This window comes from Stigmatopora nigra, chromosome 2, assembly GCF_051989575.1.
Source record: "Stigmatopora nigra isolate UIUO_SnigA chromosome 2, RoL_Snig_1.1, whole genome shotgun sequence".
NCBI classification, from domain to species: domain Eukaryota; kingdom Metazoa; phylum Chordata; class Actinopteri; order Syngnathiformes; family Syngnathidae; genus Stigmatopora; species Stigmatopora nigra.
In genome coordinates this window covers 17735726-17760862 of record NC_135509.1, presented here as the reverse complement: position 1 = coordinate 17760862, position 25137 = coordinate 17735726, and the positions used below count along the sequence as shown (strand labels likewise).

The 25137-nt window shown below is 35.4% G+C and overlaps 2 protein-coding genes across 3 annotated transcripts; both read right to left on the bottom strand.

The window, feature by feature from the left end:
* Positions 1-390: 390 nt before the first annotated feature.
* Positions 391-13839, bottom strand: hsf4 (heat shock transcription factor 4). 2 transcript variants are annotated; one of them, XM_077710281.1, is made up of 14 exons: positions 13703-13839; positions 13360-13508; positions 12769-12877; positions 12556-12683; positions 12337-12461; positions 9704-9779; positions 8628-8695; positions 7222-7321; positions 6501-6619; positions 5580-5810; positions 5392-5512; positions 3749-3814; positions 3492-3587; positions 391-2516 (listed from the first exon to the last, which is right to left on the bottom strand). In XM_077710281.1, exons 2-13 carry the CDS (start codon positions 13483-13485, stop codon positions 3528-3530), a joined length of 1329 nt encoding a protein of 442 aa, XP_077566407.1. In that variant the 5' UTR covers positions 13486-13508; positions 13703-13839; the 3' UTR covers positions 391-2516; positions 3492-3527. The 2 variants fall into 2 exon arrangements, with proteins under 2 accessions (XP_077566407.1, XP_077566408.1); XM_077710282.1 differs by having other exon boundaries at positions 2506-2516; positions 3492-3669.
* A 2338-nt stretch (positions 13840-16177) lies between these two features.
* Positions 16178-24244, bottom strand: LOC144189283 (cytochrome P450 2F2-like). The gene is made up of 11 exons (XM_077710747.1): positions 23999-24244; positions 22206-22368; positions 21222-21374; positions 20942-21102; positions 19903-19971; positions 19409-19513; positions 19167-19308; positions 18535-18620; positions 18184-18285; positions 16758-16899; positions 16178-16686 (listed from the first exon to the last, which is right to left on the bottom strand). The coding sequence occupies exons 1-11, from the start codon at positions 24155-24157 to the stop codon at positions 16499-16501; spliced, it is 1470 nt and encodes a 489-aa protein (XP_077566873.1). The 5' UTR covers positions 24158-24244; the 3' UTR covers positions 16178-16498.
* Between the last annotated feature and the right edge of the window lie 893 nt (positions 24245-25137).

Below are 25137 nucleotides of genomic sequence, written 5' to 3'. Positions count from 1 at the left end.
TGCCCGCAAACATCTGGAGTAGACCCCCTCATTCCTGCGATCGTTGTGAGGGTGGGCTTTTTCATGAAAAGGTTTTCAGGGACTGTACAGTATACAGCATTAAGTATGCGCATAATTGAATTCACTCATCGTGTAATTTCAATCCATCCATCTGCAGTAATGTCTAAAGTACTTTTTCTCAAGATGGGGTGAGCTGGAGTCTATTACAGATGACCTATCTGAAAAGAGGTACATCCTTAAATGGTCGCCTGCTATAATTAGAGTAGATACAGAAATGACTCATATTCACATCTGGTTCTTTATTAGTTGTCATGCAGGTTGATGGACTATGAAAAAAATCAAACAGTCGCTATTTAGACAATATGCAAAATCTACACAGCAAGGCTCAAACGATCAGCGACAAGCAAACTGGTATTTATCATAAACTATGTATTTGTAGATTTAAAAAAAGACACCAATGGCTCATTCAAAATCATCTCTTTTCTTTCATTTATTAATAATTTAGATATTTTTTTCTTTATATGTCAACTACATATCCAGCTCATTAAACCCAGTGTAACATTGCACTTTAGTCTTTTCATGAAAGTCATTTAACACATTCATTTCTAGCTGATGATCATAATGATGATGAGGTCCCCTTTCAAAAGCATTGTAGCACTAATATGAATTTAATGGTTGTTATAATATATCTTGGGAGAGTAATTAAAAGGCCAATTGTGAGAAATCATTCCTTCAATGGGTTTTTTTCATAGCGTAACAATGCTTTTTTGGGGGATACCATCAGTCTTTTACAGCAGTAATATTTTGACCTGTTTTGTTAACAATACTCATACAAGCAGCATCCAACTTAACACACATTCATTCATCTCCAGTGCAAATGGTTAAGAATAAAAATAGGCTAAATAAAGAACACAACAACAACTTATGCATATAAAGCCACCCCTGGAAAAAAAAACCCACTGTTGATCAGAACAAGAAAATAAATGCTGTCTTAAAAGTACTGTACACTTTCAAAAAAACTTTTTTTAGTGCAATTCCACATGTCATTCACCAAAGCTAACATGCACAGGGAACGAGGGTACCGCCTCAAAAGCTAGAACAATAGTCTTCTCAAAGCAGAAGCCACAAAGTTGTTTTATTTTTTTCCCCCAAAAAATCTGATGTCATTTTAATTCCAATAGGTTGAAATTGAAATGAATGAAATTAGTTTTAAAGCATATAATATCAAAAGTGTGAAGGTTTAATTAAGAGCATTTTTAAGGTGCCCCCTAATTTTCATTCACACAAGTATGAGAAATAAAATAAAATGAAAATAAATCTCAGCTCAGCCATATTGCTTCTACTTTGAGTGTTTTTGGACAAGCAAATTCTCCTTCTGCTGTGCATCTTACTTTGGTCTGCTCCACTCCACCACTCACATTTGCCCCTTCCTACATTCCTATGGTCATCCACATATTGCATTCTGTACAGTATATTGCACAATTCACATAATTCTTGTATACTACCTCTGTAAGTAAAAATATAAAATAACTATGCCATGCAATGTTGATATTTTAAGCAAAACTAGTTTACAAATGAGTGTAGTTTAGGATTTTTTTCTTCCAGAGCAAAGAATACTTATTTTTTAATTCATATTTGTATAAATCATGAAATGCTAAAGATCACTAAACCCATATGAAAGCACAGAAGGATTTTGGAAGCGAGGAAAGGCAATGTCTAAATGTCTGTTATGGATGCTTATTCTCACAATGGTCCAAATTTACTGTAAACAAACATGTGTAGAATGCTTTAATAATAATCAACAAAATTCTTCATAATAACTGTTTGTAGTTTGTGCAAAAAATGCATTAGTTTTGTTGGTTCCATCAAATTGCAAAAAAAGTCTATCAGTTTATGTTCTTCAAACCACACATGTATATAGACAAACTAATTCTAGCTACTTTTCAGGCCAATATATGTACATTACGTGGATTGGGTTGGGATATTTGGTACTACTATGTGAAATTGTGTCTGAATGGGTTTTTAGAGTGGCTTGATTCCATATGTTCATTGTAGAATCTACCTACTTAGTGATGACAATTTGCCTTGTTATGTTTCACACAAAAATTAGTTTGTTTTTGATATTTTAAGATCCAAAAATCTTACAGTAAAAACTGAATTGACGCTGTCACACGCAATTTACACACTCAGATAATCACAATGATTAATATTTAGTAAAAATGCTTCCGTGTGTACAGCTGTAATAAGTCGATTTTAGAAGGAATAAGTCACTTCCATAAGTAGTAATTCCCTCTCACAGAAAGACTAAAGTGCTTGAGGCTAGCATGCATTTTGGGCACCTAGCTGATAATAGAATCTTACTATGCTAAAAATCAATCCACTGAAGAAAAAAAAAGATGACATAACTGATACAAATATGATAATTTTCCTCATTTTGTTGTATACTATGCAAAGTAGGCAAATAAAATAAATTCCCTGGCTGGCCAGAAGTATCAAATTCATGCAGTGTCTGCAGCCTGAAGAGAAAATATTTTCAGTTGGGTTACACAAAGCAAGGCGATCAATCATATTGAAAATATTTGTTACTAAGTGAATAAAATAGAAATACATATTTAAAGTACAGTATTTTCACGACTATAAGGCACACTTAAAAGTCTTAAATTTTCTCCAAAATAGACAATGCGCCTTATAATTCAGTGCGCCTTATATATGGAAAAAACAGAAAACCAAAAACGAAAAACCACCACTGTCGGATATTAAAAATACACAAACGCCTGAACTGAAACAATACTGTTAAATATGCAGATGCCATCTTAGTTTACAAAATCTTCCATCATATAGCTCGTCCCCCACTGCAAGATTTTATACAAAAAAACCCAAAAACATCAACAACGGCTGGCTCTAGAGGCGATTGTGTAGTGAGTGCTTCATTACTGGAAGTCAATAGCAATTACCGTATTTTCACGACTATAAGGCGCACTTTAAAGTCTTAACTTTTCTCCAAAATAGACAGTGCGCCTTATAATACAGTGCGCCTTATAATACAGTACGCTTTATAATACAGTGCGCCTTATAATACAGTGCGCCTTATAATATAGTGCGCCTTATATTTGGAAAAAAAATGTCATTCATTGAGAGTGCGCCTTATAATGCAGTGCGCCTTATAGTCGTGAAAATACGGTAGTTCATGTAAACACAACATGAACAAATTTAAACAGCTTTCCCACTCATAACAATCCTGCCATCTGTCATTATTTTCATTCTGTATGTGTTCGAACAAGTAGCAATGTATAGCTTTAAATTAAAGGAGATACACAATTTTACTTGCTGAAAGTACTTTAAATGAGTAAGCATCAGTAATTATGTTGTTTATTAATTTTGACAATTGTTTTAAAGAAATGCCATTATGTTTTTTTATAGGGTTTAATCTTTGAATTATATTTGAAGAAAAAAAACTATTGTTTTAGTAAATAACATAGTTGCATTATTACCTTCCATTTGAAAAAGGATAACTCACTGCACAGAGATCACTGTTTTTCACAAGCAGATGCTGGAAAAGCCTCAGGTTCATGGTTTTGGAACACATACTGTGAAGTAACAGACATATGCACCACAATGCGGGCAATATCAATGTTCAATCAGACATGGAAACGCTGACTTGGATATTCCCTGAAACAGACATTAGACACCTGATAGGGCAGAATTTTATTCTAGTAAAGACTGGTAAAATGGACAATCAGCAACTTACTGATTTGAGGTTCGACTCCATCTCATTAAAGCTCCATTCACTCAGAGGGAGGTTAACGCTGAAGGGCTGCAGCATAAAGATCACAAATGAGTGTTTTGCTTTTAAGGCAGGAAATGACAGAAGAAATACTGCCTGTTGTATGTTGGTGAGGTGGACAGTTTGGTCTTGTGACAAGCTGGGTGCTCATGTTCTCATTCTCCATTTGATTATGTCTTAAGATCTATACATTTTATTTGTTGACTTTGAAGAATTCAACATTTTATTTAATTGTATTATTTCAATTACAAATAGCCATAAGAGTTCAAGAAACCTCTGCCTTTTAAGAAAATGCAGTGTACATACAATGAATTGAAAAGTTATATGCATCCTTTCCAAATTCCCTTCCTCTTGTCGTGTAAGAATGATACTTTTTGCTGGACTAGAATGAAGTGTCATTGCACATTGAATGACTCAGTGGATAGCAGTGGCGCTCTCACTGTCAGAGTTCGCTCAGGGAGTTTTCCAGCGGTGTATTTCAAATTTTATATAATACAGCGGGGATTGGCTACAGCACCCCCGTGCAGATAAAGCATTCGGAAAATTATATATATATATATATATATATATATATATATATATATATATATATATATATATATATATATATATATATATATATATATATATATATATATATATATATATATATATATATATATATATATATATATATATATATATATATATATATATATATATATATATATATATATATATATATATATATATATATATATATATATATATATATATATATATATATATATATATATATATATATATATATATATATATATATATATATATATATATATATATATATATATATATATATATATATATATATATATATATAAATATATATATATATATATCTATATATCTATATCTATATCTATATATATATATATATCTATATCTATATATATATATATATATATATATATATATATATATATATATATATATATATATATATATATATATATATATATATATATATATATATATCTATATCTATATATATATATCTATATATATATATATATATATATATATATATATATATATATATATATATATATAGATATATATATATAGATATATATATATCTATATCTATATATATATATATAGATATAGATATATATATATATATATATATATATATATATGTATATATGTATATGTATATGTATATATATATGTATATATATATATATATATATATATATATATATATATATATATATATATATATATATATATATATATATATATATATATATATATATATATATATATATATATATATATATATATACATATATATATATATATATATATATATATATATATATATATATATATATATATATATATATATATATATATATATATATATATATATATATATATATATATATATATATATATATATATGTATTTTTTTCACATTAAAAAACTTTTTTTATTTTTATTTGATTTTTATTTTTTGCATGGCATAGGGTGTCAAAGTGGCCTGAGATGTGTGAGAGATTGCCTGAAGATTGAGCACCCTGCATTATATCGTGTATGCATGCAATTTGTGTGTGTAAGCTTACATCAATAACTGTACTGGTCCCTGGATCCATATTACTTTGCGGATGACTCCTCAGTATGAGCTGCTGCAACTCCTCGAGGCTCATATCCATATTTTCCACTGGATCAGTAGCACAATCCACTCTACAAACACAAATGCCCTCAGTGACGCGGTGTGCACATAATCATGTATACTACATCTAAGCGCTACCTTTCTATAGCAGCTCTCTTAGTCTTCCTGTCTGTCATAGATGAAGTTGGAACTCTCCCCTCCAAAACAGACTGCACCATTGCAACAGGAAGGACGGGAGGTTCTGAGGGGCAGACCTCACAGGAGGAGGTCAATGCTAGTGTGTCTACTCCACCAACAACACTGCTTCCTTTCACTCCTCTAACTCCTGGGCTCACAGGCTCTTCTTTGATCAGCATCAGACACTTTTCTCTATGGGTTAAAAAAAAAATCATGCAAATTTTCATTCAACTAGTGTGTGAGCATTTTCATGTATTTCTACAATATTGCCACATCTGATTGTAGTAGTGAAATCACACCGAATAAACAAACACAAACAAATTCTCCTGCAGACTCCTTTACATCTGTCACATTTCTGTCCGTCTTTGTGTAGATTTGATACGATATGGAGTTAGTGCTCCAAAAGAAAATCTGATGGTTGTAAAGTAACATCGAAACTACTAGAAAAATTAAAGTCAAGAAGCCCTGTTTGCATTTGTAATTCAAATCTAAACAAAGTTCATTGTGGCCAAAATGGCCCAAAAAGTATTTTAAATAGGTTTTGTTAATTTTAGGGCCTTATAATCATTCACTTAGAAAAATAGGACCATGAGTGTGATTTATGCTGTGAAATGGGCACATCCATTTTGATTAATTGGCCCAATTTCGTAATCTCTTCTGACACCCAAGTGAGATGCTTTTCAAAATTCAAATAATAGAATAACAACATTATTGTGGTCAAATAAGAGTTTTAGATGCACAATGTTTATCTAAGCCTTAAAAAAAGTGATGTTGACTAAAGACAAAAGTGGGGCGAGGGTGCTGTAATGTGACAGAAATTAATGTTGACCAATTTACTACTGTAATTCAATATTTGCTTCATTCTTCATTAAACTAATTCACCTGGTTTCATCTGACTGCATCTGTAGAGACATGTTGGCTTGGGACATATCTGTTACATCTGATATGATTGGTCCACTTGTTAGTCCAGTAGTAGAACATGAAGCAGTATCACTAGATGGCTGACAAAGAAAAGCAGTCAAGCCAAGTTTGTTTGCAGTAAAAAAAATCCCCAATCACAAAAAAATGCCAAAGGCTTTAACAAGCTGAAACCTTGAAAAGGGATCCGAGATAGTGACGGTGTTTTTAGTTTGTGTTAACACATACCAACACATGAATGTTTCTTTCTCAAAGCAGTGCTTCCATCTAGTGTTGATATCAAATATAATAACAACTGCAGCATTAGGAATTGGAGCCATTTTATGGGTTTATGTACACAAATATTTGCCATAGAACAAGGGGTTGCTGCTGCTCTTTAATGGGTATATCATATAATAAATACTTTGTACTGATAAATGCCTGCATTAACGTTTGAATGTGAACTCAGCACAAGGAAATTTGACATGAAAAATGTTGTATTGTGCATGTTGATGTATTCATATACATACATTAACATCCTCACAAGGGTAGCAAGGCTGTTAAAGTATATACACAGTTTACCTTTGTCTCGGTGGCACACTATCTTCCGATGTAATTTATTGTTCATATCAGCATAGTTACTTTTTGGAAGAAAAAAATCTAAATCATGAAAATTATGTAACAAAAAAAGTACATATTCTCTCACCGATTGGATGTAGAAGGGCTCATGGATTGGCTCCATTGGGTTATTATGAATGAACTTGGAGGCTGGGGGGCTAATAGACCCATCATCCAACATCAGAGGCCTGAAGAGATAATGAGTTTTTAATAAGGTATATTAAACATCTCATTCCAAGCAGTCTAGGGCAGGGGTGGGCAAACTTTTCGGCCCGGGGGCCACATTGACTTTAAAAATCTGACAGATGGGTCGGGTCAGCACAAGATACGATACATATAAAAAACTGCATCCGTTAACAGTACATATGAAACATAAACAGAAAAAAAGGACTAAAGTATTGACATACTCATCACTCATCGTTAAACTAAAAAGTATAAAGTACAAAGTTAAGTAAAAAGGAATGTATTAAGAAATATTAAAATGCCATTTAAAAAAGATAGAGGGGCTGTAAAACAAGAAAAAACAATAAGAGTGGACAGAGCTAATGCCACTGGCTTCCACGTGACGGCGCCATCTTGGGGGAAAAAATACATTATTTGGACAATGTCGGCGGGCCGGATTAAAAGACATCGCGGGCCGGATGTGGCCCACAGGCCGTAATTTGGCCACCCCTGGTCTAGGGTGTAGTTTGGCTTTTGCCCAAAGTCCCCCGGCACCCATACTAGAAAGGACGGCTGGATGAAACAGATGTTGCAAATATCCAACTAGGCAGACACTTAAAGGTTCTTATGTCTGTTTGCTTTGACTATTAGAAGACAGTAGATATGACTAAAGTTATATTATCAATAAAGTTTATAAACTCCGTCATTAATTTAGGAAACAGAGGTGAAACATTCAATTATTTCCCTTTAGTTACTATTTTTTAAATGAAAACCAACAGAGATATACGCCTTGCTATCACAGAAATAACTAGAAAATTTCACACAGTAATAATGTATGTACTCATCTGATATAACAAAGATCTCCCAAATCAACTCAAACCGTGGCAATGTGTCATTGCAACTTTGCCAGGTAGCATGCTGACCCTGAAATGCTTGTTCTCTTGGCACCTTTGTGTGAGAACGTGCCTTTCCCACTGCTGTGGCAAGGCTGAACCAGCATTTTTCCATACATTGGCTATAGCAAGGTCATGCACTCTGTTCTGCCTCCCATCTCTGTGTGTGGATGCCGGACTGATTCAGCACTCGTGGCCATTGACACAGTTTGATGGTTCAGTTTGTCAGCTGAGCCAGCCCTTCCCACTGCCCCAACACGGCCTCATTTGTGTGACTTTTGTTGATTTGTACCCCGCGAATTTGTGTGTGTTTGTGTGTGTGTGTGTGTGTGTGTGTGTGTGTGTGTGTGTGTGTGTGTGTGTGTGTGTGTGTGTGTGTGTGTGTGTGTGTGTGTGTGTGTGTGTGTGTGTGTGTGTGTGTGTGTGTGTCCATACTCACAGCTTTCTCTTCAAGCTTACAGTGCCGGGTGTTTTGGACTGCATCTGGCTGAACAGAAACTGAATTAGCTGGCAAAGAGAAAAAAAAGTAAAGCATGAATCAGCAAGCCTCTCTAAGCTTTTAGCCTCTATTGCTCAGAGGAGTTCTCATATACAGTATACACACTGTTCACACACTCCAGAGATATTTAAGTTTCATACAGTATATTTACTGAAGAGGTTAAGTAAGAACTACATTTAGACATTAACTTTTCTATGGAGATCAGGTTGTGGGAAGCATTTTTCCTAACAATTTGAGTCAGAATTCAAATGCCATGAGAGTTAATATGAGTTGGGATATTATACAGAGGTAAATGAAAAAAGACCAAAATAATGAAATGCAATAAAGCTAAACAGGGGAGGGAACTATGATTGGTTGGCAATAGGGATAAGGTGTACCCCGCCTTCTGCTTGTTAATTGCTGCTAGAGGCTACTGCACAGCCACCTCGTGGCAAACCTTTCAAAGATGCGCGTTATGGAAGATGAACGAATGAATGAATGAATAGGCTATTGCACACCCTTGACCCACGTGAGGAGGAAGTGAATCAGTAGATTAAATATTGTCAGAGAGAGGGAAGGAAACCTTGACAAAATTGCATTTCTATATATTGACTGAAATGAGAAGGAAATAACTATAGGTTGTGTTAATATTGCACCGAAATATTCACTGCATTATTGTTAGTAACAAGTAGTATATGGCATTTACCTGATCATATTTAGGTTTATGTTTAACAAAGTAAATATCTGAACGGTGATGACAAAAAAATTGAAAAACACGACAGATCTCCAAAATAATTGATTTGGTGAGAATTAGTTTGTGTCCAGACACCTTGAAGCAATTGAAATTTTACAGCCATAAAAAAAAAAACAACACAAAGTAGAATACGCTTAAATTTGTTGTTTTTCCATATGTACTTGTCTACTCGATGGCTAATATTGTGATGAAATAGTCCATCAATATAAAATACGATCAATCTTACTCCTTTCAATAATCAACATCAATTCAATCGATTGTCTTATTTTCCTTATACACTGACCTTGTTCATGACCTTCTGTTGCTGTGAATGGTTCTGTCTCAGTGAGACCACCTCTCTCCACAGAACCTCATTCTGCCTGCAAACAGTCCAGTAAAAAGATAAGATCACGATATATGTATATATAAAATAGAGCTATGCTATGGGTGTCATAACATTACAAGCTTCATGATATCATGAAAATTGTGTCCTCAGAGAGAAGATGCAAACGCAACTGAGAAGGCTGGATCCATGACTTCTGAAGGGTTATAAGGATTATGGTAACAACTCAGCCGATATTACAATATAGCTCCAAAACGATTTATTTTAATGCCAAAATTGCTTTGCAGTAATTTTCGGTATGTTCCAAATTTATGTAATTTTTACAGTATTACTTATTGGGTGGGTGTCGAATACCAACCCATCTTAAAATACTGCAAAGTACTTGTTTTAATGCATCTAAAACAGTATTATGGAATATCTAAAAATAATCAGTTTCATAAATTTCGGAGATCAATGATCGACCGATCCTTAAAAATATATTGGCAGCTCTGTGGTTGTTTAAAAAGCAATCACATATATATGCAACTCTGGACAGATCAATACAGTATGCTTGTAAAATGTTCTATAGTATAATACTAGTAGAGTTTATGTACATTTGAAAAATCTAATTTGCTGTACTGCAATTGACTGGACAAGATATTTAGGGTGTACCCTAGCAACTCATTGCATTTAGCTGGGAGAGGTTCTAACCAGGAACATCATCGGTGGTTTATTGATTTATTGTAGTTTGATCTAAGCATAGTATTATTTATATTTTATATATTATTTTCCTACCACAACGTGTGATATGTTTTTGTCAAAGAATCTGCACTTCAACAAAGAAGGTGGTTATTGTTAGTCGTACACCTTTTTTTAAAGAGAACTTTCTTTAACATAAACCAGTAGTATATAATAATTTAAACTATTGCATTAGGTTTTTCTGTAAAAGGAAGGTTCTTGTAGAGAAATTTCTGACTAAGCTTTTGGATGTACGTTTTATAAGTAATTAGGTGTTGCATGAATAACATACAGTAGATACATAGTACAGTGTTCCCTCGCTTATCGCGGTTAATGGGGACCGGGACCCCCCGCAATAAGTGCATTTCCACGAAGTAGGGGTGCCCCTTCAAAAATGCTTAAAGAAATGTCTAACACATACACAAAAGCACCACTAAGCAAAGACATCATAGTAGTCCGTGTGGAGGATCTTCTGCAGTTTTTTTGCACGTAAGAAACATTGTTATTGGGAGTTGTGAACATTGTTTTTTTGGGCAGTGAAGATGCGCCTGTAAACAGCCATGACGTCATCAATGCGATTCCTGAACTCTCACCATGTTATTGACCATTTCTTTCATGCAATTACTAATTCTTATTCAATATTTTGTAATTCTTATTCAATATTTTGTTTCCACCTCTTGTAAATTGATGTAATTTATAATTTTAACTTAATATCTTTAAATTTTTTATTTTATTTTTTCCTGAAAAAAAATCCGCGAAGCTCTGAGTCCGCGATAGCTGAATCGCGAAGTAGCGAGGGAACGCTGTACACACTTTCATACACAGGTAACAATTGCACAAGTATTATAGAAACCAAATGTAGGCAATTCAAATTATTGTAGCACTGAAAAGCATTCCAATGTAAGATTATTTTTTCTGATATCATTTTTTAGTTCTTCAGAAAAACTATATTTCAGCAATTTACACTGTAATTTTCTTTTGGTGAAGCTAAATATTATTGCACTTTATTTTTTGGTGAAGTTTAAAGCATGTTTGCAGTTCAATTTCTTGCACTAATTTTTGTTTTTAGAAGATAAAACATGCTAGAATAAAGGGAGCTATAGTAATTTAGGGGCTTAAAAAGTTTTACTTGAACAGTATTACATGTAGTTAAAAGGTATCCTATTTCACAGGAAATTATTACTGTTTTACAAATAAAACAAGGTAGTGTGATTATTAAATGTGTATTTTTTTGTTTTCGCATTAATATGGAATTAGAAAATATTACAATTCATAGATCAGACTTTTAAAGAAATGATTAGGTAGACAATTGTGAATGTGCACCTCTAGAAATAAGGTGTTTGAGGAAATTTGGACATATTGATTGTTGTGTTTTTTTGCGTGTAGGCCAATCTTAAAATTACTATAAATAGTTTAATATGGATAAATTCTAGTCATTGTTGTTCTAAACACTTTTTGATGTATTAACAAAAATCTGCTCTGTAATCGTGTACTGTATGCGCATGCGTGTGCATGAGAGTCAGGTGAGCAGGTGAACATTCTCTGCTCTCATTAACAAACAATGGTACAATGAAGTAGCAGCACACAAAAGACACAGTAGCAACTGAACAATAGCCTCCAGAGAGAAAAAAATGTACAACTGGTTGACGTGTTCTATTATATTCACAGGTGCATACATTTGCTAATTTTTTTGTTTCGTTTAAAGTAAAATTATTCATTTTTTTATTTCAATCTTGTTTGAAATGGTCCCCAGTCTGACAATATTAATCAAAATAATGATTTAACTTTTAATGGTTCATGAATATGTTATATTTTCTGGCTTAGTCAACGAGATGTGCTCCATGATGATGAAAGGAACGCATAGGGGGTCTACTTACTGCTTCATGTCTTGCATCTGACACTCCATGTTGTCCTGTTGTGTTCTTAGTAATTGAACCTCATATAATAGTTTACTGAGGTCCTCCTGACGAACTTTGGTCTCTTCGCTCTTCACTATTGATACCTGCGCACATGGTCATACTGTGTGTGACACAGAGTTTACTTTGGGCAACTATTCCAATTTTTTTTTCTGTGGCCTATATACATCAATAAAATACCTTTCTCTTGATGTGTTCCAGCATGTGTTCATGCCCCTGGAGGAAGTACAAATGTTGGAACTCTGTATCGTCTCTTTCGGGTTTGACCAGGCCACTTTGCTCAATATTTACGACTTTACGAAAGCCATCTGGACACACAGCCAAAGTAAAAATATGAATGCATTAGGGAGAAAAAGATGAGAGAAAATGATGAAAAAAGCAATGATGACTCACACATGTTGAGCTGCCGGACAAAGCTTGCCATATTATTGTGTTTGAAGTACTTCGGTAGAACTTCTTTGGCAAAGCGACCCTGGTCAAATACATGGAAACTGGTCCCAGTCTGAGAGAGACCAATACAATAATGTCTCTTGTCATTATTTCGTTATTTCAGTTAGTGAAAAAGTAGTTCATTGTATGATTTCAAAGCATTGTAGGCATTTTGTGATTTTTGTCTTGAACAAAATACTAAATAAATAATTATTTTGTAATGCAAAAATGCATTGACAGATGTGAATCAATCCTACATTGTGAAATTAATACATTTGTTGGTTTTAAGCAGTGCTTGAACTAAGATTACTTTGTTCTATTATTGTTTTGGTGGTAAGGCGGTAAACAATATGCCTCATAGTTTTAAAAAAAACATACAGTGATGTCTTGGACAGACTGTTTTTAATTTTCTTCTTCTGGTGTTTAGGAATTGTTCATTTGTGAGGCCCCTAGTTGTCACATAAAAATTAAGATTATATTTAGCGTATACATCTAAAAAATACCGCACATTACATTTCGTTTACAAATGTCCAGTAGAAATTTTTGGTTACTCACAGCACTCCAACAGATTAAGTGGTTGGTGTCTGGGTCCTCCACAAGAGTCCAGAGTTTGGTGAGAAAAGCTGGAACATTGCTGGTGTAACTCCCATCTACACCCATGGCACCTGGAGACTCCTGCATGGTGACAAAGTCCACTGCCACAACTGGTTACAACAAGAAACCAGATGTTTGAGCTCAAGGATGAGGAATGCCTATATACAATATATATGTGTGCCAATTCCTGACATTAGTCCATGTTGGAGAAATCCACCTGTGTATATCCGTTACTGATATTCCCAAATTTGCTTCAGTCTATTTAACTCCATGCTCAAATACTCATGTCCAGCTTTGTATTTACCTTGCTTTGACTGGTTTTTCGAATATCCTCAAAAGCTCTCAGTAGGAGTTTTCAGTTATTTCCATATTTTTCTGCCCCCTCGCTGTTCTCTCTGCCCCATTATCATTCAACTGATTGTCATGACAGAAGGTCCTTGTCAGCACCCAACATCCCTGACACACATACGCACACACGTGCCCATGAAAGTATGAACGTCCCCCAACCACAGCCCCCTCTACCCGCACCTCACCTCACAAACACACGCACGCATTCATGCCCCCTGGACCCTGCTAACAATATTCTTTGGAAACTAAAACAATCAGTTTACCCATATGTACAAAGGATTGGATAATCCATCAATTTCTATTCACTTTATTATGTAATGTCTGTAGAACTAACTGTATAAAAGTTATTACTAGTGAGATGTCAAAATATGCTTTGGTCTTATTGAATAAATGCATTTAATTTTTTTTTTTTGAACAATTGCCTATTGGCAATTCAAGGTGTCTTCTGCCTGGTACTCGAAGTCAGATGACTCCAGCACCCCCTGCAAGACTTGTGAGTAAAAGTGGTTTTGAAAATGAATGAATGCCTGGTATCACAATTATTAAAAGGTTTGTATTTGTGTGTGATTGATTGACTATTAGAAGTGTTATTGTATTTCACTTATTGATAGTTTTTATTTTATTTTAATGGAGGTCAACATGAATGAAGGAGATAAATATAGATAAAAAGGGGGATGAATAAATATATAAATAAATAAAAAGACATGAATACAGAAATAAGTAAATAGTCTCATTGAACTGTAATCATCTTTTATTACATCAGGCCTTCCTTTATTCTACACATGCTTTTGTGGGATTTCCCCGTGTAGTCCAGTTTCCTCCCATATCGCCCCCAAAAAGCATGGTTGACTGATTGAAAGTGCCGCCTAGTGGTGTATTGCTTCACTAGCCTGACTTTGTGGCTTTGGTGCAAGCAGACGTGAGCTCGATTCCCGCTGGTGGCGGTATGATTGTGAGGGCAAATGGCCGTCTGTCCCGTTGTGTGTCCTACGGCTGACAGATGAGAAGCTGGGAATGGCTCCGGCAACCGCCTAAACCCTTACGAGGATGTGCAGTGCGGAAAATGAACGAATGAATGAAAGGTGAACTGCAGTACAGTGTTCCCTCGCTACTTCGCGCTTCAGCTATCGCGGACTCAGAGCTTCGCGGATTTTTTTCAGGGAAAAAATAAATAAAAAATGTAAAGATATTAAGTTAAAATTATAAATTACATCATTTTACAAGAGGTGGAAACAAAATATTCAATAAGAATTAGTAATTGCATCAAAAAAAGGCCAAATAAATGGTCAATAACATGGTGAGAGTTCAGGAATCGCATTGATGACGTCATGGCTGTTTACAGGCGCATCTTCACCGCCCAAAAAAACAATGTTCACAACTCCCAATAACGATGTTTCTTATGTGCAAAAAAACTACAGTAGATCCTCCATCCGGACTACTATGATTTTTTTGCTTGGTGGTGCTTTTGCGCACGTGTTATACGTTTCTTTAAGCATTTTTGAAGGGGCACGCCTACTTCGCGGAAATGCAGCTATTGCGGGGGTCCCGGTCCCCATTAACCGCGATAAGCGAGGGAACACTGTAATACATTATTGTCATTAAAAGTAGTGGAATAAACCACAGTAGGATCAAGAAGGGTCAAAAGAACACTCAACATTCTGCTGCTGAAACGTTAGTTTGTTAAGGAGACTCAATCAGACATCAGGAAGACATACAAGAATATTGTATGGAACTTTCAAGCAAAGCAGAAATGTTCAAAGAGCAGTTTCTCAAGTCGCTATACACAGGAGTCGAGACAAGTTTAGCGAGAACACATGGAAAACTACCGTATTTTCACGACTATAAGGTGCGCTTAAAAGTCTTAAATTTTCTCCAAAATAGACAGTGCGCCTTAAATATGGAAAAAACAGAAAACCAAAAACGAAAAACCACCACTGTCGGATATTAAAAATACACAAACGCCTGAACTGAAACAATACTGTTAAATATGCAGATGCCCTCTTAGTTGAGAAAATCTTCCATAATATAGCTCCTCCCCCACTGCAAGATATTATTAAAAAAAATCTAAAATATCAACAATGGCTGGCTCTAGAGATGATTGTGTAGTGAGTGCTTCATACCTGGAAGTCAATAGCAATTACCGTATTTTCACGACTATAAGGCCCACTTAAAAGTGTTACATTTTCTCCAAAATAGACAGTGCACCTCATAATACAGTGCACCTTATATATGGAAAAAAATGTCATTCATTGAGGGTGCGCCTTATAGTCGTGAAAATATGGCTGCTGAAATGCAAAAATATATACGTATTGTGAAGGAATTTACATCGTTCATCCACAAAATTTAAGCCTTGGGAGATTTTTTTCTGCCTGTTTTGTGGATTGGGTTCTCAGGTTTTCTCATTGCCAAAACCATAATACATGCTGTGAACTTTGTGCTAATGAGAAGAAACGTTTATTCATTAAAGATGTTTTTACATGCATGTTAAAAATGTTGGACCTTGAATGAAACATGCTATTAGGTTACTTGCAAAAGTTATACATTTATGTCATCAAACACTATAATCACAACAGGTCAAATAAAAAGGGAGAGATTTATATAGATATAACCCCCTTGAAAAAAGGTCAGGGACTTGTGGCCTAAAGTGCAAATCATTTTTGCTAAGGATACCTAGAGTTTTAGATCTCTCAAAAACATATTAGTTTTGAATTGCCCCTAGGTGATGTAGGGAGAAGTTCACCTAGGCTTGGCTTCACTGCATTTCTCTGAGTTGGATCTTCATGCGATAAGGTTTGGGAGTCAGAGTTACCCCATAGACTGGGGTGAAGTCTGGCTCTCCTGCATCCTCAGGCCAGATGAACTTGAACTTTCTTAGTAGAGTCACCGTAATGAGGAAAAGTTCCATTCGAGCCAAACCCTCACCAAGACACATGCGGGGTCCTGTACAGAAAATATTGAATGTGAGCAGGTTTGATGAAGATTTACAATACTGTTTAGATGTGCTTCCATACCTGCAGAAAAAGGCATAAAGGCCTCTGGCTTGACAAATTCGCCCTGATCATTGAGGAAATTTTCAGGATTAAATTCGTGAGGGGATTTCCACTGGCCTTCCTCATGCAGTACAGAGGTCAGGTTGGGGATGATCATTGTACCCTGAGGAACCAGAATTAAATCAGTCATTTAAAAAACACATCACGTAATGGTAAATGTATTCCTTTCCTATGCTTATTTTTGGCATAAACATTTGAACTGTGATTTTCTTTGTTAATGGATGTATTTATCTACACACAAAAATGTGTCTATCTGTCCATTCTTCATCTTCTATACAGCCCATCTTCGAAAGGGTTGCTGCAGCTTAACCCAGCTGTCTTCGTGCAAAAGGCAGACTACGGTCATCAGTCAGTCATAGGGCAAAAAGAGAGACAGACAGCCACTAACTCTCATAATTACACTGCCACTGAGTGTGAATCGAACCCAAACTGCCCGCACCAATGTCAGGTGGAAGTACCACTCCACCACCAATTGAAATTTTTCTCAATTACAAAAAAATAGGTAAAGATAGAGAAATGTATTTTTTTTGTAAACAGGGAAGTTCCTTTTTACCTTTTTTGAAAGCGTGAAAAATGATCAGTTATCCAATTAACTTCAGTCTAACTTTTCGGCCCGGGGGCCACATTGACTTAAAAATGTTGACAGATGGGCCGGGTCAGCACAAGATACGATATACATAAAAAAGTGCATCCGTTAACAGTACATATAAAACATAAACAGAAAAAAAGGACTAAAGTATTAATATACTCATCACTCATCATTATAGTGAAAAGTATAAAGTACAAAGTTAAGTAAAAAGGAATGTATTAAGAAATATTAAAATGTAATTTTAAAAAAGATAGAGGGGCGGTAAAACACGAAAGACAAATAAGAGTGGACAGAGCTACTGCCACTGGCTTTCACGTGACGGCACCATTTTGGGGATAAAAAATAAATAAATAAATTGTTTGGACGTTGGCGGGCCGGATTAAAACGCCTCGGCCGTAGGTTGCCCATGTCTGGTCTAACACATTGATGACTTCTGTGAACTTTGCAGAGGGGTGGCATAAAGTACAAACAGCACCATTATATGGTCAATGGTGAACAAATGATAAAACAAACACAAACTATGAAACAATTTTTGTTTTTGTAGTACTTTTCAATCATGTAGGGAACTTAAATGTGTGCGAAAACAGTGTTCAAGCTGGTCTATTTGTGTCCTGAAGTTGGCTGGCAAACAGTTCAAGCAGTACAGAGAATGAATTGGGCACATAGATCATGTGTCACATAATAGTGGCCTGCAAACATGGCCAAACAAAAAATAGAACTTCTAGATAATTTTCCCTTTAGTGAACAGGTTACATAATGTGAAAGTTTGTATTAAAAGGTTGCTGTCATGTTTCTTACCTTAGGAATAGAATATCCCATCACTTCTGTGTTCTTTGTTGTAGAGTGAAAAACACTAAGGGGCACAGTGTTGGCTACTCTCTGAATTTCATGGAGGACAGCCTGTAGAGAAGAATGTATGAATGAAACGAAAGAGAAAAGAAAAAAGAAATTATTAAAAAACAAGACATTTTGTTTTATATCACAAGCAGTAAAGTTTGTTAAATGCTGTATCTCAAACCTTGTCTCTGCTTTTCCAATTAGTAACTTTTTATTATTTTTGTTGGCTAGACTTCAGACATGTCACAATCATAACATTTCTTTAGAAATGATAAATCAGTTTTAATCACTTATCCATATGAAATACCTTGCCTGCATATATGGCATATTTTTTCTGTCATCAAAGAGCACTTTATCATTCCCTTTCAAAACCTCATCAATCTCCTCTTGGCAACGTTCTAAAAAGATAGCAGAAATAGAAGTTTGGGTTGAGAGAAAGGTTTTAAATGTTGGAGGTCACATAATTATTGTTTTGAAAGACTGTAAGTTGCATATTTTATATACAGTGTTCCCTCGCTACTTTGCGGTTCAGCTATCGCGGACTAAGAGCTTTGCGGATTTTTTTTTGGAAAAAAAAATACAAATATTACATTGAAAGAACATATTTTACAGGTTTTTTTTTGTTATAACATGAATTTCACTCTCTCTACCCGTATTCTATATGGTGTACTGTATACAGGGGGGTGAATTTAAAAAAATAAAAATATAAAAAATTGGAATTAAATTCAAATTAAGCATTTTTGAAGGGGAATCCCTACTTCGCGGAAATTCACTTATCGCGGGTGGTCCCGGTCCCCATTAACCGCGATAACCGAGGGAACACTGTAGTTTGACTGGACCTGCGACATTTTTTTTTTTTTCGTCAACAATAATGTTCACAACAACGTGTAATTCTTTGGAAGAAGGGTACTGGACAAATCACTTGTAATTTAGAACTAACATACCTTGTACATGCTGATGAGTCATAAGATAAAGAAAAGCAGTAAGGAGGGTATTTGATGTTGTGTCAGTCCCAGCAAAGTGAATATCAAGAGCATACATTGTAAGCTGTTCCTCTGAAAATGAGCAATCTTCATCATCACGTTTCTAAAAAAACAGCCATTGGAAAAAAAAAAGATTGACAAAGCAAAATCCACACTGGATGAAAGAACACGTTTTAAAAATAATTCACTATGCTCTTTAACACCTTGTCTAGTTCATCCAGGTAACAGTCAAGAAAGTCTCGGGGTTCTTTGGGAACTCTTGTCCTCTTGTGCTCGGCCAACAACTGCTTGGCATGTTTTTGACATGTCTGAAATCATGTAAAAAGCAACTTTTTTTCAAAAAAAATCAGAGATCAACATAAGCGAAAACAAAAACAGTTCCAGAATGTTACTACACATCATTTTTCTACCTACAGTGTGACAGCCTTACATCATCCTCAACATTCCAACAAAGGCGGGTAAACTATTCCAAAAAGGGTCACAGTTGGTACGGGTTTTTGTTCCAACCAATCAAGAAGACACCTTTCCACCAATCTGGTGTCCAATCAGTGGATTGCAGTCAGGTGCTTCTTTCTTTTTGGCATAAACCTGATTAGTTAAACTGTCTGTGCTGTATCGGTTGGAACAAAAACCTGTAACCACAGTGGCCCTGAGGACTGGTTTGCCAAACCCTGTTCTATAAAACCATACAACATACCTTTACATTTTCAAAAGCCTTCATGAAGGGCAAAGGAAGACTCCTTATCATAGGTAAGGAGTCATACAGCTGTAAAAGATACATAAAATGATATTTTATTATTTCAGTCTTCTATAATAGATTTCTTGCAAAAAAAATCTCTCTCTCTTGCTCTTTCACATTCATTCATTCATTCATTCATTTTCTGAACCGCTATATCCTAACTGTGTGGTGTGCTGGAGCCTATCCTAGGTGACTTTGGTCTTGCTTTTGTAATATAAACATGTTTTACATTGAATTAGTCATAAAAGTCCACCAATTTTCTTTGAAATGTGTATGCAAAAAAGAGATAAAAGATGAGAACATTTATTATGCCATTAAAATGAATAAGAAATGCAACGACTTTTTCCAATGGAGTGGGATCATGATTGGAAGCTGAGCTAGTGGACATTAACATACAATTTAATAACTTAAATCTATGTTACGCACACTCAAAAAAACACACCGCAAGCCAGAGCTGATCAGCCATTGTCTTGCGTAAAGAAAAATGCACTGAAAAGAGGCTTTTGGACAGACACTTGCGTTCATACGACGCTGGAGGCCATTGCCCTGACTGGGACATGTGTTGCATCCGCCAACACTACCACAATAAATTCAATGGATACAGAAAGTGTATTCGATTCAAGTTTAAATTTGGTTGATGTTTCATAACTTGACATTTTTTCACATCATGGAACAAAACAATTCTCCTCTAGGCTTATCTTTTCTTATTAACTTGAATATTTTGTATTTAAGCCTGTAGATGAAAACTTGTAAAAGCATAGGTTATGTATTTCATTCCATATCCCAGACTTCATGTTTGTTTGTTTCTGGATATTTTTGTGTTTAAGAAAACTTCCTGGATTTGTTTGTAATATTAAAAGGAGGATGTGATTACATTTTGTGGTAATGAATCAGAGGTGTCAGAACATTTTTTTCATGGTAACTTGTTTGAAATTCAAAGGAAATGCAGACATTTTTAAGTTTCCTGAGTGTTATTGCAATCATATTTCAGACTCACCATTGCCCAGGGTCCATTGGCCAACTTGGAATTCTCAGTAAAACACTGAACAATCACTTTGATAAACTCATCATTGTAATCGAAGCGTTTACCAAACAGAACTTGGCAGATGATGTTAGAGGATGCATTATGGAACATAAGATTGGGACTCAAAGTGCTGCCTGTAAAAGATTTTTAAAGCAAATTTAATATGCTATCCATTTGACAGCAATTTCTATTTTTAAACAAAATTAATAATGTATATAATCAAATGTTTAGTTAATATTTAGGGCTCACATACCGATGCTGTTTTCCAGTGTATTGATGATAAACTCTGTTTCTCCCAGTATCCTTTCCTCCATTGATTGCTTTCCAAGACCAAAGTTCCTCAAAGTCATCAGAGCAAATCGGCGATGGTCCTTCCAGCTAGAACCATAATCAGCCAGGATGACTCCTGAAAAAAATGTGATCAATACTGATTAAGAAAAGTAACCTAATAAAACATTCTCCAAAATTCTTTATATATCTAAACAATCCCTCTACTGCAACACTTTTTGAAACAATTGTGTTTTACTCGCCCAATAATATCCCGAAATGTACCATCCCATCACACAATTAGCATACCTGTCAACTTATACGTTTTACACGTATTTTATACGTTTTTTTTTTACCATTTCAAATCATGTACGCCGTACACCGACTTTTGTACGGGGATTTTTTTTTTTTTTTAAATCGCCAATATTTATGAAAACCAATCTCAACAAGACCGTTTTGGCTAAAATCCAGATAGTCTCGTAGGCTGGTTGCCAACAACGCTACTGTCATCGATCGTTACTATTGTCACGGTATACCAGCAAAAATTATCCTCAATCGTATGTATTTTTTTTAGCGGTGCGTACGGCAATATCGATAAAGGATAACATGCTCATGCGTAGATATACATAGAATAAATATCGTGGAAGCAAGCATGGAGGAGCCACCGAGTAAGAAACGAGTTACCGCGAGTAAACATGCGTTTAACGGTGTTTGTAAGGTTTTTTTTTGGAGTTTGTACGTGGAATCATAATCATTTATAAGGGCAGTTATCGGCAGAGGTTGACAGGTATGAATTAGTCAATCCAATTTTATGGCTGAATATATTAAAATTATAACCCACGAGAAGGTTTACTCTCACTGATAGAAAACCAATTTGTACCCAATGAGCATTAAAGCCAGGGAGTCCTCACAACTACTCCTCCTGTAAATATTAATGCCTATTTTTGTATCATACAATACTTATTTGAACCTTTTCTGTCTGTAGTGTCATTGACATAAAGGTCTTGGGGTCTTCCAGCAAATTCAGTCCCCTTGGAGATTAAAGCCTCCTTCATAGCTTGTACCCCATTCAGGATAACAGCGGGCTTTGGACCAAGGTACACACTGTAGACATTTCCATATGTCTTTCTTAACTAGGAAAACAAGAATAGTACATCAAATGTTATTTTCATGCAAAGAAAGAAAAGTATATAAAATGATGTTGAGATGTTGGATCGAAGAGAAGAGCAGACAAACTTAAACATCTCACTGTTATGGAGAGATTGCACAATTCAGCAGAGCATACAGTTTATTTATTTATTTTGATAATTAGGAAAGGAAGGCTTTCACATTAACACATTATGGCCTTCAAAATTCAATTACCGTATTTTCACGACTGTAAGGCGCACTTAAAAGTCTTACATTTTCTCCAAAATAGACCGTTATAATACAGTGCGCCTTATATATGAAAAAATGCCATTCATTGGGGGTGCGCCTTATAATGCGGTGTGCCTTATATATGGAAAAATGTCATTCATTGGGGGTGCGCCTTATAATGCAGTGCACCTTATAGTCATGAAAATACGGTATTCATTCATTCATGTTGGGTGGTAAGGGTTGCTGTGGTTGCTGGATCCAATCCGAGGTGACTACGGACGAAAGGCAGACTACAACCTACAACTGGTCGCCCGTCAGCTGTCGGGACTCACAATCATACTACCAGCAGCGGGAATTGAGCACGCACCTCCCTGCACTGGAGTCACGCGAGTGAACCAAAATTAAAAAGTAATTCTCAAAGTAAAAAGTATAAACTCCAAAATCAAAAATGTCTTTTTTGCTATATATGTATCACTAAAAGCTAAAGTTTTGTCCTAGCACTGACTTTTATTTGAAACAGTTCATACGTCCCTTGCACAAATGTCAACGGCCCCTGAACAAATAGAAGAGCAACGCCAAAGTACATTTGATTAAAGTCTGTATGTCTGTGTGTGTGTGTGTGTGTGTGTGTGTGTGTGTGTGTGTGTGTGTGTGTGTTGGTGGTCGGGGGATTATGGATACATGTTTTTGTTGTTGTTGTTAGGGTGAAACCACACACTCCAACTCCAACATATCAAGTAGCATGAAATTAAAATGAGTTAATTCACTGAGGTTTTGTTTGTGGTGTAATTATAACTATTTTGTATTTTTGTGGATGATTTATGAAATCTATTATTACCTCATCTTATTTTTTTGTCTTTTCGTGACTAATGAGCTCCTAAGTTCAAGGCCAAATGATAGCCTTGGCTTCTATTATGTGGTTAAAGTGTAGAGCTTGTCTGTTGTTATGCAACCAAATTGGAAAAGGTAGATAAAAGGTAGATAAAAAGAGTGAAAACATCAAGGTCGTGGGGGGTGCTAGAGCCAATCCCAGCTGTCTCTGAGCCAGAGGTGGGGGACACCCTGAATTGGTGGCCAGCCAATCGCAGGGCACAACGACAATCATGCACAGTCACACCCATACCTAGAGACAATTTACAGTGTTCAATCAGCCTACCTTGCATGTTTTTGGAATGTGGGAGAAAACCCAGAGTACCCAGAGAAAACCCATGCAGGCCCAGGAAGAACATGCAAACTCCACACAGCTGGACATAGCCTGGATTTGAACTCAGGACCCCAGAGCTGTGAGGCAGATGCATTAATCACTCACTCCACCGGGTCAACTCCATTTAAAATCATGCAATTTAAAATATATATTACAAAATGCATATTTTTTATGACAATATGAAGCATTCTTGTTTTTCGTACCCGCTCAAAGTCTTTCAAGGGATTCTCCAAGCTTAGGCTCAGGATGTTTCCAAGGATTGGCAAGATAGTGGGTCCTGGTGGAAAATTCTTCGGCCTTCGGCACATGATATTAAAAAGAAATAAAAAAACACAAAGTGGTAGGAGGATTGTGGCCAACATGTTGAATAACAGTGGGTAGACTTAAACAGCTCCACTTCTTTTAAAAGGTTGTGCAAGTGTAGGTCCAGCCTACCATTGTGTACTTTGCTTCCCAGAGTAAAAGGGGAGGGCGCAGAACTGCGCAATTAATAGAAAGTCGAAATATCCTCATTGAAATAGAAGGATAATTTAAAAAGCCATGAGTAGAAAAAATATAAACCACTTTCAGACGTGGGTGTGAAAATAACAATTGAAATTACTCTAATGTTGTTGCACAATTGTGCACGCTGTCTTATAACTGGGGGAGTTACTGAATAACCCCCCAAAAATGTTGAGATGACGCAAGTTTTCTCCTAAAAATGTGAGTTTCAATAAGCCATTTGAAATGTGTCACTGTATCCGATTAAAGAGCCTGATGTGAGCTCAATTGAGTTAATTGTCGGATGTTTTGTCATTCATTTTTAGACTTAAAATTGAATTAAATCATGTTTGTGGTAACCAGGACTGTGGACAGGATAAAATAATGTAGAAAGAACTTTATGATTTATTGAAAGAACTTTTTAGACCGCCTGGCAGGTTAACAAAATTATTCTATTTTAGGACAATATTACTAATTTTAGTTAGTCTTCTCTCATTTGTAGCTGATCGGAATACAATTTGGTATTTATATCAGGGGAATGCAAAACTATACTATTTTTTTGTGTCTCAGGGTTGTATATATACTACTTTTATCCTCAATAGGGTCGCAAAGGGTGCTGGAGCTTATCCCAGCTGACTCCATATATAAGTGTGTGTGTGTGTGTGTGTGTGTGTGTGTGTGTGTGTGTGTGTATGGTTGGCCTGAAGTCAGCTGGAATAGGCTCCAGCACCCCCTGTGAGCCTAGTGAGGATAAGGCGGGTCAGAAAATTAGATGAGAGGTCCAATAAAACAAGGAGATTTAAAAAAGAATATGTTTAATTTTACCAAAAATGACAGTGTTAAGGGCAATATTAGTTTATTT

Excerpts from the sequence above, each read along its gene's own strand:
- LOC144189283 (XM_077710747.1), bottom strand. The coding sequence starts at position 24,157 with ATGTTGGCCACAATCCTCCTACCACTTTGTGTTTTTTTATTTCTTTTT. Across the intron at positions 19,972-20,941 it reads CCAATGGACCCTGGGCAATG|CTGTATGACTCCTTACCTAT; the intron begins GTGAGTCTGAAA and ends TATCTTTTACAG. Across the intron at positions 18,621-19,166 it reads GACTCATCAGCATGTACAAG|AACGTTGCCAAGAGGAGATT; the intron begins GTATGTTAGTTC and ends CTATCTTTTTAG.
- hsf4 (XM_077710281.1), bottom strand. The coding sequence starts at position 13,485 with ATGCAGGAGTCTCCAGGTGCCATGGGTGTAGATGGGAGTTACACCAGC. Across the intron at positions 9,780-12,336 it reads CAGATGCAAGACATGAAGCA|GCAGAATGAGGTTCTGTGGA; the intron begins GTAAGTAGACCC and ends GACTGTTTGCAG. Across the intron at positions 5,513-5,579 it reads AAGAGAGCTGCTATAGAAAG|AGTGGATTGTGCTACTGATC; the intron begins GTAGCGCTTAGA and ends TTGTGTTTGTAG.